The sequence below is a fragment of the Gopherus flavomarginatus genome, chromosome 2 (genome assembly GCF_025201925.1).
Source record: "Gopherus flavomarginatus isolate rGopFla2 chromosome 2, rGopFla2.mat.asm, whole genome shotgun sequence".
NCBI classification, from domain to species: Eukaryota; Metazoa; Chordata; order Testudines; family Testudinidae; genus Gopherus; species Gopherus flavomarginatus.
Genome location: NC_066618.1, coordinates 11094684 through 11115912, shown reverse-complemented (window position 1 = coordinate 11115912; position 21229 = coordinate 11094684). Strand labels below are relative to the sequence as shown.

The 21229-nt window shown below is 41.8% G+C and overlaps 1 protein-coding gene across 8 annotated transcripts in view; it reads left to right on the top strand.

Moving 5' to 3' along the window:
- GHRHR (growth hormone releasing hormone receptor) overlaps positions 1 to 21229 on the top strand; it is a 1095940-nt gene that overhangs the window by 23764 nt on the left and 1050947 nt on the right. For 7 of the 8 annotated variants that reach the window (XR_007772841.1, XM_050942723.1, XM_050942722.1 and 4 more), the window contains exons 2-10: positions 1541 to 1643; positions 2240 to 2347; positions 11741 to 11838; positions 15456 to 15553; positions 16331 to 16463; positions 16626 to 16779; positions 17790 to 17850; positions 19606 to 19675; positions 21129 to 21220. Coding sequence is in view for 7 of the 8 variants with exons in the window: in XM_050942723.1 (XP_050798680.1) it covers positions 1541 to 1643; positions 2240 to 2347; positions 11741 to 11838; positions 15456 to 15553; positions 16331 to 16463; positions 16626 to 16779; positions 17790 to 17850; positions 19606 to 19675; positions 21129 to 21220 (917 nt within the window). In the remaining variant the exon portion in view is untranslated. Of the gene's footprint in view, positions 1 to 1540; positions 1644 to 2239; positions 2348 to 5433; positions 5518 to 11740; positions 11839 to 15455; positions 15554 to 16330; positions 16464 to 16625; positions 16780 to 17789; positions 17851 to 19605; positions 19676 to 21128; positions 21221 to 21229 lie in introns of those variants that run through there. The other variant, XM_050942724.1, reaches the window with a different exon arrangement.

Genomic DNA, 21229 nt, shown 5'->3' with positions numbered 1-21229 from the left:
ATTTAGTCAGCCACCTGCTCAGTGGATAGATTTCATCCTGTTTTGATTCTTTTTTTAAAAACGAATGCTTTGATAGGTAACACTTCTTCCCTGACTAGTAAGGACAGGGTGGAGACAGTGTGGAGCAGTCAGGGCCATGTGTGGATATTCAAGAGTCATCCGGCTGGTGCAGAGAAAGACGGTGCCAGGTGACCAAGGCATACCATGCTGCCCCTTCGAAGAGGCACCGTGTGCACTGCTGGCTATCACCCGCAGCACACAATAAAGCCGGATGGGAAATGGTTTTCCCTTCCTGTGAAGAAAATGGAGATGTCAGAATAGTTTCTGTTCAGCAGTGGGAGGAATCCAAGACCTTTTGACATTTGTATTTTTGAGAAAAACCAGAGAGGGAGAAAAAGGGGTGTTATAGCCTAGAATAGCTCAGTGGTTACGGCACTTGTCTGGTATATGAGAGGTAGGTTCACATCTCTGCTCTACTTTATTTGGAGCAGGGATTTTACTCCTCGTCCCCCAGGTCAGTGTACTAGGCTAATGGCTATTCTACAGAGGAGCTCTCTCTGGCTACAAATTCTGTCCAGGACGTCAGAAACCTCTGCTGGCCACAGGGCTGCTGGAACAAATTCTATAGTGGGGATGCTGAGAGTCACTGAACCAAACTGTAAATCTTCTATATTTAAACCATTTCAAGCGAGAATGTGCTGCAGCTCCCCCCACACCCCTAATTCCAGCACCCGTGCCTGCCCAAAGCTTAGTTGAAACTGACTCTTTCCTACAAAAAGTTTTGGTTTTGACAATTTGGCATTTCCTCACCCCCCCTCCAAATAAATATATAAAATTGTTGAATAGTCCCACTTGTTTCTAGCACAATGTACTTGCCAGCTGGCTGGGTGCCTTGGAAAATCCAGTAGCTTATGTTTGCTTGTAGCCATTGTGCTCTGGTCCTACCCAACTCACTGGCGCTCTTTGCAGGTCTAGGTTGGAATCCTGCTTTGTTGTAGCAAGGGGGAGAAGTGGGGAAGAGGTCCTCTCTGTTCAATGTCTCTGTGCACAGCTCCCCCCCACACCAGAACACACAAGCAGTAAAGGGTAGGACCTGGCCATCAGAACATATGGTTGCGAAAGCCTCAAAGCATGGAGGATTATATCCTGCCCATAACATCATTCAAGCTGGAGAAGGACAAACAGCATGAGAAGGAAACAGAGCAGCTCCCTTAGGAGTCAGTGGCAGGAGATGCTTGTTAGACACAAATTTTGCAGAGGGCAAATCTTATGGTTGATGCTTCAGCGATGAAAAACCTTCCGAGTCAATTTTTACCTGGGGACAGATTCTCAGCTATGAAGTTTATGGAGATATGCGATTTTACACCAGCGGGGGATTTGCTGTTTGGTATAGATCAGCATAACACTACTGACTTCAATGGAGCTCTACTTATTTATGCCAGCGAAGGATCTGGGCCTGTATAGTTGGGGTTACATGATGGAGTGGTGCCCTAACCCCTAAGTCGGGGCTAAGCACCTCATGGTGCCTTTCTTGTTGCAGGTGGTTGGGCACATCCATCCAGAATGTGACTTTTTAGCTGAGCTGAAGAGAAATGAGAATGAATGCCTGAGGGATGCTGAAGATCATGGAAATGAAACTGCAGGTATGGCCTATGGCAGCTCAAAAGGGGTGTGGTTGGACAGTGAAGTGAAAAATTGCCAGGGTTGTGAGAACCGATTCAGAGAAATGAGTGAATCCTCCCTACTTGGTTCTAGACCTGAACTCAGATCCTTGGATTCCTTCCACTGGTTCCCCATCAGCCAGTACATCAAGTTCAAATGATTTGGTCGTTCATTCAGTGGCCCACCTCCCTTTCCCCTGGTCTATCCCCACTGTTCAGCTCTTTGACCACATTCTGCCACCCACTGGTCCTTTCATTTCGTTCTCCCACTCCTGATTCTGTGCCCTTTGCCATGCTGCTCTGTAGGCATGGAATTGTTTCGCAGCCTGAGTGCACTGTGCCACCTACCTTTTCTCATTCCGTTCCCTCCTACGCTTTCTGTGCTGACTGCAAGAAGTGAACTAGAAAAAAATAAATGAAGGAGACCAGCAAGTTGGACAGATACCATCATGTGAGCTTGCTGCCGTAATGCTCCTCCTCATGCCGACATGCTCTCATGTATTGCGTCATGTCTAAAATTTGACTTTTTATATGCAAATATAAAAATGCTTTAAAATGTGTTTTCCCTTTCCTGGCAGGCTGCAGGAAAACATGGGACAGGCTACTGTGCTGGCCGAATGCAGAAGCTGGTGAGACTCTCACATTGCCCTGCCCGCAGGTTCTCTTTCACTTCCTCAAGGAGCCAGGTGAGGGAACCGCTTTACCTATTTATTTTAACTGTGCACGTGACCATTGTGCTCATGAAAGTGAGGGACCAAGAAAGCAGCTAACACAGGACTGACCCATGCTGTGTTAAGCAGAGTTGCCACTCCGTTGATTTCAACAGGAGCTGAGGGTGCTCTGCAGCTCATATGCGGCCTTGCAGAGGTCCCATGATGGGGCCTGGTCCTGAAGTCCCTACTTAGGGCTGAGCTGAAGAACGCAGATGTCAGTGGAAAGATCCCCATTGGCTTTAACAGGCTTTGGGATCAGCCCATTGGGTAAACACTTCTGTTGAGTTCATTCACAGTGCTGGCTGAGTCAGGACTTCAGCACAGGATCATAGGAGCTTCAAGCTGTGATGAAGCGTGGGATGAGATGAAAGGATGAGGAATCAGTGATGTGGTTGTTCCTTAGGGTCAAGGGTTGAGATGAGAAGCAGAACTGTGCCATTAAAATGGCATATGCATTGGGCCAAACACAACACTGAAGACAATAGGCACAACCCAGTGGAAGTCAAAGACACTGACTCCAGAGGTGACTTTGGCCCAATAACTCACTACAAACAAATATGTGGGAGACGAGAGGGAAATGATCTTCCAGGAAAGATCTAGATCTGGCATTTTGAAAAAGGAAAAAAGTAATCTGCAAAGCTCAACCTCCTGCCTTCCTGGCAGCGCCTGACACGTTAGTTATAAACGAGGGATAAGGCAAATCCCTTTCATCTGCAGTTTCATTTCCTGCTCTGGGATTCTTATGTTTAGCCTTGATCCATCTCATAATGCGTTCTGCTGAAAGCCCCTTAATAACCAGCAGGACAAGCCAATCGCACCAGAGAAACCAGCTACTAATATCCAAAAGATGTTAACACCAAGGAGGGAGTGGGTGCAGAGGGGTACAAGGGGTGTGTGTGAGGGGTGAGGGGATTGAAAAAAGTTAGGAGATCAGAAACAGCAAATATATAACACAAAGGCTTCAGGAAGAAGGAGTATTCATACTCAGACACAACAAGAAGATTGGTCGTTTCTGACTGAGAGGAAAAACCCGAACACAGCTAAAATCCTTGTCTGTACAGCCTGCATGATATTTTATAGAATTACCTCAAAAGCAACAAGAATTTTTGTTTGCCAGTATTTGTGGACACACCCTGGACCCTAAAATTAAAGCAGTGACTCAACATGAAACCTAAGAGAATAATGGGGGCAAAGCCATTGACTATACTGTGCAGCTACAACGATGCAAAATGTCAAGCCCAAACAAAATGATTTTGTACTGATAAAAGAGCCCTGAGGTATAATTGAAATGCATCAATCTCATCACTTTTGTAGCAATATTTTATAGAGCCACCTGCAAAACAATTATTTTTTTCCCGTTTGATTATCACATTAAAATAGCCTTAAAGAATTAATGTTTCTAATTATTTTAAATCCCACCCCTCTCACACACATGCACACACCCACACACACACCCCTACCTCTTGCACCCACTCCCTGCTTGGTGTTAACATTTTTCTGGCTGTTAGTAGCTGGGTTTTTTTGTGTGACTGATTTTTAAGGGGTTTTCAGGCAAAGGCTTTATGAGATGGATCCAGGATACAAATCTACAGTGTATGGGGCCCTGAAAACCGTAACATCTTGCATGTGCTCCTGCCCCCATCCCACCACTCATAAACATTTTGCTTTTGTCTAAACCAGAGGAAGAGGTTGAGTGGAATACAAATCATAGCACAGTGTTTAAAAGCTACACTAGCCCAACCTTTAAACAATAGTGATATCTTCCTTTGAAACACTGCCTAAAGGGATTGCCTCGCATACAGAAAACCCCCAACAAAACAAAAACTTCTCAAAAGCCAGTTTACAAAGATGGGACATAGGCCACTTCATAGGCTCCACACCTGTAAATTGCAAAGAAAGTTTTTGATTCCAGTGTACAGTGAAAAAATAAAATTTTAAAAGGCAAAAGACATAGTTTTGTAACTGCATGAAAGACAGAGGTACAGACTGTAGCCTCTAACATCCTTATCTGAAGAAACAGCCCCATCCCACACCTCCTCCTCCTTCTTTCCTGACATTTTTTTATCTAAAACTGCCATATGCGTCTGCTAAACATGCTGTTTCTAATCACATCAACTAAAGCTTTAAAAATAAATACTCATAAACTTTTAAAAGTTTAACATGAAAAACAGAGCATGGGGAGACAAGAGCTAGGCCTGCCTTTTAGAGGAGCATTAATACATGACTGAAATATTTTTTAGTAAAATAATTTTGTAGCCACTCTTTGCTGGTTGTCATGCTTTACCATGAACAAACATTTGTCATACAAAAGATTGTCCCAACTTCATGAGGCATTATTTCTCCCATAATTGTGCCAATTTTTCCAATCCCTTTCCCCCAGACTATCAGAAATAGTAAATAAATCAGATTCTCAAAATCGTTGGCGGGTGACATGCTTGGATATACTGCATAGCAACACCTGCAAAGCAACAATTACATTTTGGGGGTTTGTTGATCATAACATTGACAGGGTCCTAGAGAATTTTTTTTTTTCTGTTCTTAGTTAACACTTTACATTTTACTTTTACACAAGGTGTAACCTGGATACTGAATAATACAAGACAAATGAACAACCTGAGACAGTGCTGAAAACAGACGCCTTATGATGGACTCAAGCCCTAATGTAACGGGACTAGGGAAGAAGTTAAAAGGGATAGTTGAGCAGGAAGAGGGTATTATTTAAAGAGGAGATTTGAAGAAAGTGGGGAGAGGGGAGACTTTTAAAAGTTTCTGATAGCTTCTTTTTAAAACTTTATTTGATGTGATTAAAACAGTGTGTTTAGCAGAAGCATGCAGAGAGGATGGCAGTTTTAGATAAAAAAGAAGTCAGGAAAGGAGGAGGAAGGAGTTTGGGGTGGGGGATGTTTCTTCAGATACCAGTGCCACAGGCTACAGCCTTTATCTCTGTCCCTCAGACAGGCACAAAGTTATGGCTTTTGTCTTCTTTCTTTCTTTTTTTTTTTTTTACTGTACACTGGAATCAAAAACTTCCTTTGCTGTTTACAAGCATTGAGACTATGAAAGGGCCTATGTCCCATCTTTGTAAACTGGCTTTAGAGAAGTTTTTGTTTGATCAAGGTTTTTTTGTATGCGAAGCAGTTCAGGTAGGCAAATCTTTCAAAACAAACTGTCGTGTACTTCCGGCTACAGAGCTCACTTATATACGCCAGCTGTGTCCATCGTAAGATCCTTTAATGCTCTGCCAGGCATGGATGAGGTTAGTTAAAATAAGATATTTTACACCACATAGTGGTTGAACAGATAATACAGTTAACATTCCATTTCATCTCCCCCTTTAAGTTCTACATTCCTACCATTTACAATATTTACACTTTCGCACTGTCTTTGAAGTTCAGTACTTATCAGCCTGTTGCACGTCTCTGAAACAGTCTCTTTTTCTAATTACGTGAACCAAATGTGTGTCGACTTGGTATTCTGGCCATCCATTACTTGCAATGACTAGCCATGCATGGTTGGTTTGGAATCTCTAAGTCTTCTTTGTGAGCTGCTTCCGCCATCTGTAGAGTTTGCTCTGTTGATTGTTCTTTCTGAGGAACAAACTGTAGCTGTCAACAGTTTCTGTTGAACTCTCCACTGTTGGTGTCGATTACATATGATCTGGGTGCTGAATTCTTTTTCTTTATGGTAGTTGGAGTTGTCTTTCCTTTTCCTCCATCCAGTTTGACACAAAAGTGGTCATGAGGTTCTAGACACAGCAGTTGTCCAACTGAGTGACGTTATTTGTAAAAGTGTTCATAAGCTCTTTTAAGCTTTTAATCCAATTTGGCTATTCTCTTCCTGTCTGGCCACTTTGGAGACAGATTCCTCTCCCAAGTTAGAACAGCCGGTCTGGGGTTCCGTCCGCCGGCCCCTACCAGCCGGGGTCCTGGCTGCCGGCCCCGCTCAGCCCGCTGCCAATCTGGGGTTCCGTCCACTGGCCCCGGTAAATGTAAAATGTATTACTGACACACAAAACCTTAAATTACAGTAAATAAATGAAGACTTGGCACACACTTCTCAAAGGTTGCTGACCCCTGTGCTTGACTATATCCAGTAGCTGCTGCTGATGTTGATTTGTAAGTCAAGTATCAGAGGGGTAGCCGTGTTAGTCTGGATCTGTAAAAGCAGCAAAGAATCCTGTGGCACCTTATAGACTAACAGACATTTTGGAGCATGAGCTTTCGTGGGTGAATACCCACTTCGTCAGATGCATGTAGGGGAAATTTCCAGGGGCAGGTATATATATGCAGGCAATGTAAGTCAGAAGAGCTTTGGGATTTTCTTGGCTGGCTGTACAGCTCTCTCAGCTGCTCCAATCATTTGTGGGTAATGTGGGCTGCTAGTAACATGGTTAAAATCATATTTAGTTCAAAATGACTTAAATTCTGCTGCAGTGAATTATGGTCCATTGCCCGTTCCTAGTTGTTCTGGAATACTGAAGTGAGCAAAAGTTTTTCATTTTTCTCGATAACATTGCAACATGTCTTTCAAGAACATTATTTCTAATAACTGGAAAAATAGTTCACAACGACGAGGCAATGATATCCTCTGAATGCACATAAATCTCCAGCTAGTCTCTTCCAAAGTCTCTCTTTTAGAGATGTTGTTATTAAAGGTTCTTTCTGTTGTGTTGGGCTGCTAGTTCTGCAATGTTCACATGCAGCAACTTTATTGTTTATGTGCTTTCTGATGCCCTGCCCTGTATGTGTCCACAGCATTCACATCAGCTACCCTTGAGCTCATGGGTAGCTGAGTACAATGCTGAGCTCCATGACAGAGTGTCTGCTAGTACTAGATTGTCCAAGGAACATATCTAGCAATTGAGCTAAATCCCATAAACGTTAGCAATAGATGTTGGCATTTCAGTGGTGCTTGGTCCAGGTCTTTTCAGTTGATGAGGGTTATAAGCGGTTTATGGTTTGTTATCCAGGTAAATGAATCCAGTCCACACAGATATCTGTAAAAGTTCTCACATGCCCATACACTTGCCAGGCACTCCTTTTCAATCTGTGCATATCGATTTTCTGCTTCTGTAAGCCTGTGAGAGCAAAATGCAGCTGGCTTCCACTCAGAGCCAGGTTGTAGCAACAATGCACCACCTACGCCAGAACTGCTTGTATCTGCACTGACCATTGTGGGTTGGTTCACATCCTCGTACTTGAGAACTGGAGTCGTTGAGGCAATTTCTTGGTTTGGCCCTCATAGGCAAGATGTGTTGGACATTAACAGTTCAGACAGTGGTTTGTTGCGTTGAAAAGCCTTGTAGGTATCGACCAAGGTAATTTACCATTCCCAGTATATATCTTGGTGCATGCCATTCTCAAATTGCTTTTACTTTCTCAGGTCTAGGACTGATTCCATCTTTCTTTATTGTCTGTCCTCAAAACTGGATTTGAGGTACACAGAAAAATGAACTTCTCCTTGATTAGCTTCAGTTCAGACTGACTGATTAGGTTTAGGACTTTTTTGAGGGTTTTGTGGTATTCTTCCACCAAAGATCCATCTATCAGAATATTGTCCATGAAAACTACAGCTCCATTTGTGTTCATTCACAGTTCTGCCATCTGTCTTTGGAAAATTTCAGGTGCACTATTAATCCAAAAAGGTGATCTTCATAAGTAGAATCTCCCAAAAGATGTGGTAAATGTAGTTAGTTTATTACTTTCTTTGGCTAAAGGAATTTGGCAGAATCCACTCGAGGCATCCAGCTTAGAGAATACTGTATATCCTTTCACTTTGGGGAGAAAGTCATCCAATGTTGGAAGGACATATTTTTCTCTCACAACTGCTTTGTTAAATCTTTTAAGATCCACACAGATTCATATTTTTCCATTTTTCTTTATAAGTAGTACCATTGAGGCACACCGTACTGCTGTCTCAGAGATTTTCTTGATTATGCCAATACACTCTATTCTCTTTAACTCAGTTTCCACATTTTGAAATAATGGGTTAAGATTCCTGTGAGGTGTATGTTTATGGCTTAGCATAGTCTCTTAATGTTATTTGTACTAGATCTCCTTTCAAAAGTCCAATATCAATAAATATTACATTGAGTTCCTCCACCTTTCTCACTAGGCCCATCAGGGCTGCCACGCTGCAGCTGAGAAGGCTTTTGTTCTGCGGTCCTTTGATCACACACACTCTGCATGCATAGCTTTTTTCTTTCAGAGTTGTTTTTGTGGTGAACTAGCTCATGCAATTCAAAATCCCTCCGGGTGGACTGTCAGGTGACTTCAGCTTTGGGCAGTGTTGAAGGTGCTTGTAAGTCCCTTCTGAGATAACTGTGATGCTAGCTCCTAAGGCAATTTTAAAGCTAATAGTCTTGCCATGGATATACAATTTCATTCTCCAAGCAGGCTTTTTATCATCAAAAGTGATAGATTCCAGAAACAATGCCCTCTTGATTATCTGTAATATGAGTGAACTCCCTGATTATTTGGTTCAGCAAACAGCTCCAAAATGTCCATATTTAATGCCTTTAGTACCCTGTGCACCTCTGGCTATATATGCATCATCTCTCAGGATGTGACTTTTTTCACAACTTGTATATGTAGGCTTGGGAGTTCTGTCTCCTTGCCTCTGGGGACTTATGATATTACCTTTTAACACTCAAGTGTCTATGTACAGTTTCTAACCTAGTTTCAGATTTTTAGTGTTCATCAGGAAAGCCTATACTTTTAAATTTTTATTTTTTATTGTAAAACCTGTCTGTAAATGATGGAAATTTTATATTGTCCCCTGGAATCTAAAACTTTGTTCACCCTTTACAAATGATATATGTGAGAAATGTATTTACAATTTTTTGTTTGGTTGGGGGTGTTTTTCCATGCTGGGCAATTCAATGAGGCAAAACTTTGCCAGACTTGAGGTGTAACAGAGGCCTTACTCTCCATTGCAGAATGATATTTATTTAATTATGGAAAAGAAATAATTCAGCCATTTTCCTATTCTTGGCCTCTCTAGGGTGTAATGTATAGATTCAATGTAAAAACATGCTTACATTATCGTTAAAAGACTGGCATAATATTGCTTTAAATAACTTTATTTCAAATTTCATATTATTTAATTTTAATCCTATGATTAAAAAATTATTTCCCTGAAGATACTGCAAAAGACATCTCTCTTAGAATAAAAGGAGGATAGGGTATGACAGTGACAGAGTCCTTTATTTCTCTCTTTCATGCAGTTACAAAGCTATAACTTTCTTTATGGTAAAACTCCTTTATAAAGTAGGAGAATATTATCTTAACCCTCCAAATCTTCACACTTTAGAAATGATATCCCACAAAACTGATGTTAAAAGGAGTTAAATTAAGTAGTGTTTTATTAATTTAGATGGAATCCGGTGTTAATATAACCCTGTCACTGTCCAACATTTAACAGTTTTAAACAAAAGTTGTGGTTTGGTATAGAGGCCCCAGCATGCTTTGTACCATAGCAGACACACCAGTAAACATCCTTTAAGCTTTTTATTAAAGATATAGAAAATAAGGAAAAACAGTTAAAGCATTTGACATATAAAATAGTGAATAATATTTTCATTTTAACAACATCCCCTGTTCTCTTTCCTGTTAGCTGGAGAGAGCTTTTAGAAGGAAAAAGCCCTTCTTTGACAGTGTTTTACATGGCCTTAAAGATGGTAATAACTGTATTTCTGGGGGAAAAGAGAAAAAGTTAGTTGATATCAGAGGCATCATGTGCATGAGGAGGGCACGATTTTCTGTTTGGCTTCTACTGAGCATGCTCCCATGAACTGAGCATGCTTAGTAACATCTGCTGAAGCCACTGTCCTCACTCTGCCTCTCCGCTATGGGCAGGTATGGGTCGTCTCTGGTTGAGATGGGCTGAAACTGTCATTGCTGTTCTTCATGTCCAACCACCTTTCCTAAAAGACAAAACAAGACAAACACACACAAGAGGGGGAGAGGAAAGAACAGCAAAATAGAAAATGCCGCTTCTGTGTCTGGTGTTGCTTTTCCCTCGCAACCTCACCGATGGAGAAACATGGGCAGAGCACCTGGTCTGATCAGCCATTCCAAGATCGAGCAAACTTGTACCAGCATGGGCTGGTTGGGGCATTGCTTTATTCACCTCTTTCTGGTCACAGACTTGCGGCAGTGTTGCAAAAGATACAATCTTGACTTGACCAGCTAAGCCAGACTCTGATTAGCCAGAAGAAAAATGAAGAGGGATAGGAGAAATGGAGAAGGAAAAACATACACTGGGGAGAGGGATGGGAGGAGACAGACAAAGTCTCCCATCCCAGGTGGTGTTTGGGATTCAGCCAGAGCTGATGGAGGTGGTGGTGTATTCGGGGTCCCTCTCTCTGGACCAATCAGGTCAGTACATACTTTAGGATTAGGATGAAGAAGGTCCAGGGAACCTCACAAGCTGTCTCTCTTCCTAGAACTGCTCTCCTGTATTCTTCTGAAGCAGGAATGTAAGTCCTTCCTACCCACCAGGAATGTTGCCCCTGACCATTCTGAAGCTCCTCATTAGCAAGCTACCTACTACTACTCCTTTCTGTTTTGTTGTGGAATTAATGCATTCATATTATTATTTATCTGCATTACTGTAGTGCCTAGGAGCCCTAGTCATGGACCAGGATCCCTTTGCGCTAGGTGCTGTACAAACAGGGGCGGCTCCAGGCACTAGCGCAGCAAGCATGTGCCTGGGGTGACAAGCTGCAAGGGGTGGCCAGCTGGTCACTTTGAGGGCAGCAGTCAGGCAGCCTTTGGCAGCACGCCTGTGGGAGGTCCACCGGTCCAGCGGCCGGGAGCGGCGCCAGGGTTTCTGACGCCCTAGGCATAAGGCCATTTTGCCGCCCCCCGTGGGTCCAGTGGACCTACCGCAGTCACGGCGGCGGATGCTCCGCTGCTGGAAAGGCTCCGGTGGAGCTGCCGCAGTCATTTCGGCGGACTGTGCGCTGGTCTAAAGGCTCTGGCGGACCGTCCGCTGGCATGACTGTGGTAGGTCCACCTGACCCGCATGCCGTCCCCGCTGCAAAATAGCACCCCCCAAAAATTCTGGCACCCTAGGCCATTGCCTAGGTCACCTAAATGGTAGCACCGGCCCTGCCCGCAGCTTTGGTGGCAATTTGGTGGCAGGACCGGCAGATCACTCGCAGAACTACCGCCAAATCCATGTGACCAGTGGACCACCCGCAGGCATGCCACCGAAGGCCGCCTGACTGCTGTGCTTGGGGCAACAAAAAACACAGAGCCGCCCCTGTGTACAAATACAGAACAAAACGATATTCTCCGCCCTTGTGGGCTTACTATCTAATGTATGGCCTTGATTAGCAATAAAAACAAGCATTTCTTGCAGGCTTGGTAAGAAGAAACTGTACAGTGAATGGCTGGTCTGATCCATATCCCTCCTATCACATTGCCTGTCCGGTGAATGATGAGATTCCAGTTGAGGAAGTAAGTATATCTGACCCAATACCATTCAGAAATATGCTGACGCTAGTCATAAACCTTTCTATTTTAGAAGTTGGGCATGGAAACTTGGTTGAAGCAGCGACATTCTCACTCAGTATAAAATGCCATTATATTTTTACTCTGTCCACTTGCTCTGTGAAATTAATGCCATTTATTTTACAGGTTAAGAGAGCAGTCATTTAGACACCTAGTAGATCTAGAGAGCTGTGTCAGAAAAATATAGGGCCAGATCTCCTGGTGTTGTAAATTCGTGTAACTCTGTTGAACGATGTGGACATACACCAGCTGAAGATCTGGTCCAGAACTGGGATTAATACTTCAGTTATACTCAATCAGTCAGAGCTGTCGGTAGCATTGCTGCAATAATAAGGCAAACATGTCCTTTTTTCACCAGAATTTCAGAATCAAGACAAATTGAATCAGTTTAACAGAAGATGCTGCAGTTTTGCTCCTCGTCTAGTTTAAAGAACATAAATCATTTAAAGAAAAAATAAGCAGCCATAACAAAGGAAAAGGAAATCTGGGCTTAAGAAAAATACCATGCCCAGATTCTGGTCTCTATTACATAGATGTAAATCCATTGACTTCAACAGAGTTATTCTGGATTTAATTTAGATTAGTATTTGGTACATTTTGTCAGTTTGATTCCCAAAACCATTGTCATTTTAATCTTGTCTGCACAACAATTTTTTCCCATTTTAACTATACCTTGTGCTTACATATAAATGTGCTTCTGCTGGTATAGCTATTTTTGTACAGGAAGGGGAATAAGTGATATTGGTATAAGGCACCTTAATAACAGTATCATTGCATCCATCCTAGGCCGGGTCTGGCAGAAGTCCCGTAGTGTAGATAGTTACACCAGGAAAGCTGCACTCTGACTAGTATAGCTTGTTTCACTCAGGGGAGGTGGTTTTTCAACTCCAGCGTAAATCACATTTTTGCTGATATAAGCTGCATCCACACTCGAAGTGCTTTGCTGATACAGCCTGCCAGTATTCCCAGACTGGTAAAGCTCTCCTGGAATAGATATACGCTAGGGTTGTACTGGTATCTCCATATCACGAAAAAAATCAGAACCCTGCCTGATATAAGTGTACTGGTTCAAAACCCGTGGGTTGCTCTGGCTTTGTTGCTGATTCTTCTTTGTTACTCAGGTGTAAATTCAATCAGAAGTCTCTCCATTAGGGTAAAACTGGTAGAAAACAGGAGAGAATCAGACCCTTGCTGTTCGAACGAATGAAAACAAGATTCTGTTTTACTTATTGAAGTTAATTTCACCTGTCAGAGAAAGCTTAGTCAATAATCCATTTCATATGGGTTGGATGGATTTTTGTTGTCATCTTCACTTTATTTCTTCACTGTTTGTCAGCATGCTGTTTAACTTGGAACTTGCTTTCCAGCTGACTGATCTGTAATGCAGAAATGCAACTCTTGAAATGTTCTTTTCCCTTTCTTGTATTTATTCCTTGCACTTCTAGTGCAAAAACAAACACAACATGAGCCTGCTGTTTTCATTGGCAATTGCCCTGTTTTTTCACCTAGGTTCACTCTTTGGCTTGCTTGTTTATGCACTTGGGAATTGGATTATTGCCTTATATGGACTTTCTTTCCTATCTGATTTGCAAGGAATGGCTGCCAGTTGGGATGACCATACCTCAGCTTTAAAACACTTGCTCATGAGATGGGTTCTCATTGATTCACCAGGTGGACTTGCTGCTGAGGATCCCATGTTTGAGTTTTAGCTGGATAAACACACTCTAAGAACTGCTGCCAGGGCTTTGCTAACTGGTTAAGTGCAATCTAGTGTTTCACCACAAGATGGCAGACACAATATGTACCCTACTATGAGCAAAGGAGCTGCAGTTCCCTATTACTTCAATACTTCTCAGCATTTCTGAATATTGAACTATAATTATTGCTTAAATTTTATTGGGAGAGAGACACTAGAGATTCTAACCAGCTTTCCTTTCCAACATGGAGCTGTGCTCCTGCAAAGACTGGCCAGGGTGACAACATCTATACAATAAAATTAAAATGGGACCAAGACAGATACTTCCAGACTTAGGAAAAGTTTGGATTCAGATCCAAACTCTGCAGCTTGGGTCCACATCTACTTTTATTTGCTGCTTCCTCTAGAGATGGATGAAGTTAGTTTGTCCAAATTCCTACTCACTCAAATATGATGTCTGAAAAAAGCTGGATTTTAACTGAAGCACTATTAGGTTTGTCTTGTATATGGGAAAAGTTTAGTTTGGGGATATAGGAAGAAAATATCCAGTAGACAAACAGAGTGGAAATAGGAACAAAGCACGAACAGTGAAATACAGATAGGGCAAGGTTGAAAAAAAGAAGTAAAGAGAGAGAGAGAGAATAATCATGAAAAAATTGATGTTTGCAGTGTTGTAGACACATCAGTCCCAGGATATGAGGAAGATAAGGTACTGGACCACCTTCTGTTGGTCAGACAGACAAGCTTTTGAGCTATACAGAACTCTTCTTCAGGTACTTAGGTGTAAAAGGTACTCAGAGTGTCATAGCTAAATACAATGTGGAAGAGATTGTTTAGCATAAGTAGTTTACACATATTCTAATCTAAGGGATCAGTCCAGGTGAACTGGCCCATTTACAGCTCTCCAGTCATAGGACAAAATGATACACTGTGCTGTGTATATCATACATTAGGCAGCCATTAGTGCCAGCCTAGCTTTTGAGGAATTACCTCTATCTCTAATACAAGGCTCTAGTCTGCCTGCAATTTAGGAAAATCTGATGTTAAATCCACATCCCATTGAAGTCAATGGGACTTCTTCCAATTACTTCAGTGGGGCCAGGATGTCATCCAGGGGGTTAAAAATTGAATCGTTCTTGTAAAACAAATGTGGGTTTAAAGTGTAGCAGACAAAGCTTTGTGAACTCAAATTACTGCCATTTGGAATCCCCTAAAAATATAGTTTGAGAGGCTCACAAAATCTTGCACATTATGAGATTCATCCTTCCCTCCTTGTTACCCATCTCCCTGGATCTTCTACCGTTGATTATCTTGAACTTCTGCCATAATTATCAGAACATTTTATCAAAGCAAGAAGATTTTGGTTTAGTAAATGAGTGAGTGGTGACTAATAGGAAGGTTTAATGTAGACCAGTCATGGTATAACAATATATTCACAAAGAGAGTCAGGTTGAAATTTTGTCAAGAAACCCAAACTGGGCCAAACTTGCCTGGTTTCAGAGATCATTATAAGCCTGAAAGCCAGCGCAGTTTCATAGAAAGACTTGCATAATTCCTAGAACTTTTTGAGTTAACTTGGACCCAGTTTCAAGCCATTCTAGGCCCTCTGGTGGCTTTCCAGCAAAACCATGCAGAGTTTACTGATCTTCAAGGTTTAGATATGAAGCCCAGTGAAAGGATAAAGGATTCCAGCGGAGTTTTCCTTTGAGATCACACAAACCCTCAAAAAGTGAAAGTCAAGGATGTGAACTGAGGCCACAGAAAAGGTTCTGATGCCCAACAAAGCAAACCCACCAGATTCTGTGTAGCTTCTTTTCCTTCTATTTTCATTAAAACTTATGTGACTTGTTCATTCTCTTCTCTATAGCAGTCCTATTTTTCTACTGTAAAGATCATCTACACTGTGGGGTACAGCATTTCCATCTCCTCCCTCGCCCTGGCTGTGACTGTTCTTATTGCATTCAGGTATGTTTCTGAACATTTACCCTGGGCCCGCAAAAGTAAACAGAATAAACAGCTATCGAGTTAATGCAACATGCTGGAAGCTATGGGCCAACAGATTTACATAATGATAACTGGCAGAAATATCTGCTATTTCACAACGCATTTTGCATTTCCATTCAGTTGCAACATTCTTCACACTAGAAGCAAACACTATGATTAGACATGAGTGATCTGGTGTGGATTAGACTTTAATGCAGCCTGGTTTTCATGGTTGTTGAGCAGGGCTGCCTGGGGGACGGCAAGTGGGGCAATTTGCCCCAGGCCCCGGGCCTCGCAGGGGCCCCCATGAGAATATAGTATTCTATAGTATTGCAACTTTTTTTTAATAGAAGGGTCCCCTAAAATTGCTTTACCTCAGGCCCCCTGAATCCTCTGGGCAGTCCTGTTGCTGAGCATTCCCAACTCCTTCTGAAGACACTGAGCTGCAGCTGCATATTACCTCTGCAAATCAGTCTCTAAATATAATCACTGTCCCATTTGCTGAGAAAGCTATCTAGATACTCATGGGTCTCTCTGCACCACTCCCTGTTGCTTGGGAGCTGTGCGAGCACACTCAGTGTTACATCAGGGAAGGTTATTTCTCAAATTCAGAGTCCATTCAGCCATTGAGTTCAATGTGAGCAGAGGTAGGCCACATCGGAGCACTTTTAACATCCCCACGCTAAGGAAACCCATACATGTGAAAGATGAGTTACCCATCTCCCACCACTTCATTTTGCTGGCCTTCTTTTCCTCCAGGAGACTCCGCTGTCCCAGAAATTATATCCACATCCAGCTCTTTCTCACCTTCATCTTGAAAACTATTGCCATTTTCATTAAGGATGCGGTCCTCTTCCAGAAGGACGATATTGACCATTGCAGCTTCTCTACAGTAAGCATTTGAAAAGGAGATTATGGTGGCATTTGATATCTTTGTGTATCATTAATGTACTGGTTAATACCTTGCCACTGCTTGTGCTTGTATGTGATATTGTGGTACCCATAATATCTGTATAATATGCAATAATGGAATTTTGCCTTCCCTGCTCCTTAGACTGAATGCAAGATATCAGTGGCTTTCTGTCACTATTTTATGATGACTAATTTCATGTGGCTGCTGGTAGAGGCGCTTTACCTGAACTGTCTGCTCTTATCATCCTTTCCTCATGGAAGACGCTATTTTTGGTGGCTTGTTCTGTTTGGATGGGGTAAGTGAGGGCTGAGATGGGACTAGAAAAGAGCAGATTATGTTTCAGGGCCTGATCCCATCACCCATTGGGGTCAATGGAAACATCCTGATGCCAAAGTAAATGCCCATATACTATCAAATGGATGAACCTCAAAGGGTTCTATGGTTTGGATGATTGTATGAAACCTGTAGAATTTGGAGACTGTATGAGGACACTGGGGATGCACCATCTCTTGGCCTGAATACAGCACTAGAAGCCAGGAACCCCTGATATTTAATTCTGGCTCTGCCAGTATCTACCTGTGTGGCCTTGAGCAAGTCACACTAATCTCAGAGTGGTAGCCGTGTTAGTCTGTATCAGCAAAAAGATAGTCTCTAAGGTGCCACAAGTACTCCTCGTTCTTTTCACATTAATCTGCATGCATTGATTTCTCTATCAGTGAAATATGGATAATAAAACGAATCTCTGTCTAATCTGTACCAGGCCCATCAGCGTTACCTTACAGGAGCAGTATGATAATTTACTGAGTGATATTTGTAAGATGTTTAGAGGGATTATTGAAATGGCTAAATACCACTCCTCAGCACTTTGCCATGCCAAAACCACCACTCCTTACCTAAAACTGGAGGTGGAAGTTGCAACCTGTTCTTAGGGATTATAGCTGAGACAACTAGTCACCTGATCAAGGATTTCTCATATGAGCAATAGTTCGCAGAGACAGGTCCATCCTGGAGTTATTGTATTGTTTTCATATTCACTTATCCATCCTGCGCAAACATTAACTGGTCAATGCCGTAGTGCATTGGGAGATTTCCCATTATATTTATGCAGCTCACCATAACCTCATTAGGTTAAAATACAATTCCTGTTAGACATAATGGTCATTGCACAGGGCATTTTCTGTGGTCAGTAAACGTGTCTCATGCTATCCCGGTTGGGTTGCAATAGACAGGATGGAAACTGAATTTGGAATAATTAATGAAATCAGAAAAAAAAACAAACCAATGTGTATTAAATTGTTTCTACAGGTTTCCCAACATTTTTCACTGTAGTGTGGATATTAGCAAAGCTATATTTTGAAGACACCGCGTAAGTTGAAGTTTCATACAGTGTTGCATTTTTGGTGTTATGATTGGTCCCAGTCCTTCAATTTTCTCTTTGCCAGTGTGAAGTCCTATTGAAATCAATGTCTTGCATCTTTACATCCATTTTGCATAAGTGTGAATGGTTTCATAAGTGCATGACAGTGGAGGATCTGGCCTTTAACCCTTCCTTTTAAAAAAATGATGAGCACAAAAAAAATTAAATGGAAAATATATGTGGGTGAAATCCTTCCCCCATTGAAGTCCATGGGAGTTTTGCTGCTGAGTTCAGTAGAACCAGAATTTTACTTTGTATTTTTTTTCCCAGGCTGGTAAAAGGATTAAAGGATTTATTTCAAATGGTCCAAAACAAATGTACCTCTTGCACTGAGACTATGAAAACATTGAGGCTAAAGGAAGAATATTTTAAGAAGTGACTGAAAATATGTTTGCAATGGGAGTGGAGTTACAGCTTTCACTATATCACTTGCTTTTGCAAACTTTATATCAGAAACTTGAAGTGTTATGCTTCAGGGAAATCAAGGGATTCAGATGAAGTAATGATAACTATGGAGCAGAGCTACAGTGGTGTCGGATATCATCAGAAGCCTGAGATACTTACATAGCCTTATAAAGTGAAGCTATTAGTTATAGCGATCGGGGTCACCAATGTGATCAGAGGTTGGCTGCGTGTGAGTTCATTCAGTGTGCTGTCCCAGCTCTGAGCAGATAGCGGAGCTAGCAGAGCTTAATTAAACTGCCCAATCAATCCACAGACTTAGTTTTTAGCAAAGGTGCCCAACCAGGTTTATTGTAGATGAAGCACAGTACTAGCACCCGGCAGACTTTACAGGGATACTAAGACATGTATGCCCCGACAATGGACGCAGCTTAGTTAGCAGTGGGACTCTCCACTGCTCCGTAGGCTGGCCAAAAATAGTCCCTTTAAAATACACCTTTTATACCCCAATACAAACAAGTTAGTTATTGCCCCCTAATGTTGCAAGTTATTACCCATCCTTTTGTACATGTTGGTTCAATTAAAACACTTTTATTACGTACTGTCATTTTGACCTTATTTTTTAAGAGGGGTTAGTGTGTTCTTGTTATTTTTGGGGAATGTTTTTGTACCATCCTTAATATCAGAATGTTGGGGTGGTGCTTAATATTGAAATGTGTTTGCATAAGTGCACATAACTAGCACTTCTTTAAAATGTGTATTTCTGGAATATCAACCCTGCTCTTGCCAAATTCTGTGAGTAGGGTTTGCCTCTTACTCACAAGCTGACTTTGCTTCATATCAGCAAAGGTTTAACTACTACTTTAGTTCAGGCCTCAGGCCTCATACCAGACCTCTAACACAAGGGCTTCTGTCTCAGACTTTCTTCCTGCTACAAAGACAATGTCCCACAGTTCAAAAAGAGATTTTCCAAACAGCAATGATGTTTTTGATTTGGCTTTCAGCAACAGCCCTTATAACCTGCTGTCATTCCTATTTTCAACCATGAAGCAATAGATTTCTGGCTATCACTTGCTACATAATGGTCAGTGGTAATTTTGTCATTTTGGTATGAGTAGGATAATATTTATGGAACCAAGACTCTACAAAGCCAAGTTGCAGGGATTTGGATGGCTCCATTCCATCTTAAAATGAAGTAATAGGTCTACTCATAATTCTGTCGACCCTAATGTGTGGTTTCTCCATGTAACCATATTCCAATGACCATGTATATCTATGTTAATTTAAGTTCTACTTTTCCAGATGCTGGGATATTAACCAGGGCTCGCCTTACTGGTGGCTAATCAAAGGACCTATCATCATTTCTGTTGGGGTATGTGTGATGTTTCTCATTTTGGAAACGTGAATGGACAACAAAGTGATTATGGGGGTGAAAAATGGCTTAAAGCTTGAATACTAATATCTGACCTACTGCTTCTGAGTAAAAGCAGAAGCTGTAGCATTAATCCACTAAAGGGATTATCCCATTGGCCTAAAAATGAGTGCTGCTGAATCTCAGAGAAAACACTTCTCCCTAAGTTTTCAAAGACTTGTCATTCCCACTGAAGTGACTGGAGTAGCTCGGTGGCTAACACTCCCTGAAGCACTTTGAAAATGCAAGGTTTGAACTTGGAGCCCAGATCTAGCAAAGCATTTAAGCACACATTTAAGGAGAAGCACAGGGATAGACCTACCGAGTTTTGTTTCCAGTCTAAGCTGACAATAGAAATAATGGCCCTGGATCTGTGCATTTACTGGGGATTCATAATTGGTTAGGGTTAATGGGTCAGGATGCACAATTATTCACAACTGGTCATTAATCCCTAGGAAATATATAAAATAAACAGTTAATGTGTATAGTGCACCAGACTGCAATTAAAGCCACTGCACTTGTGTGACTTAATCGGACGGCAGCATTAGCTGCATCTAAATAAGGGCTGTTGCAGGACAGAGTGGTACGAATGCAGAATCCAAAAATGACAGATCGTTATCTGCTTTATTCTGCTGTGAGGCAGTTTTAAAATGCTCTACATCTCCATGGTTTTTGCCTCATTGCATTTGACTGACATTCCTGAGTAGGTGTGAATGCCATACAGGCAAGCAAGGAATGTGTTTGTGTGCAAATTGTCTAATTAACTCATTATAGGTGGCTAAAATGAAATTGCAATGTCTGGGGAGAGATGGGCATCATTAGACCAAAACAGCCATTCGCCATCACCTGAAAGACTGATGGATGCACATAATACATGGCGTGCAAGGACAAATTCCCTGCTAGTATAAAGTGGTCCAGCAATGTTGGTTTGAATGATGCTGTGACAAATTACACCAGCAGACAATTTGACCGGTCAGCTCTAAAGGTATCGGCCATAGTTCTGTGCAACAACTATAATTGTCTCAAACCAGAAAAATTAAGAGTGCTGCAAACTATAAAGAAATGATCGATAGTTGGGGATTGGTCCTGCTTTGAGCAGGGGGTTGGACTAGATGACCTCCTGAGGTCCCTTCCAACCCTGATAGTCTATGATTCTATGATTCTACACCAGGATACGGTTGCTTAATAGAGATGGTCTTCCAAAGAAGACAGCAGAATTATATGCAATATCCTTAGGGATACTTTGCTGCTGTCTCTTTAAGAGAAAGTTTCCTGGTAAGGTTGGTTTCTTGTACAACTCCCACTGTATCTGCAGTAACAGCTAGCAATTATTTAAGTCACAATATACTTTTCAGAGGAATGTTTGGTAGTAAAAAGTAACATAATCTTCTTTCTTCCAAAAAAATGGAAACAGGTCAACTTTATCCTTTTTATCAACATCATCAGAATCTTGCTGAAAAAGCTGGACCCGCGACAAATCAACTTCAATAATTCATGTCAGTACAGGTAATCCAG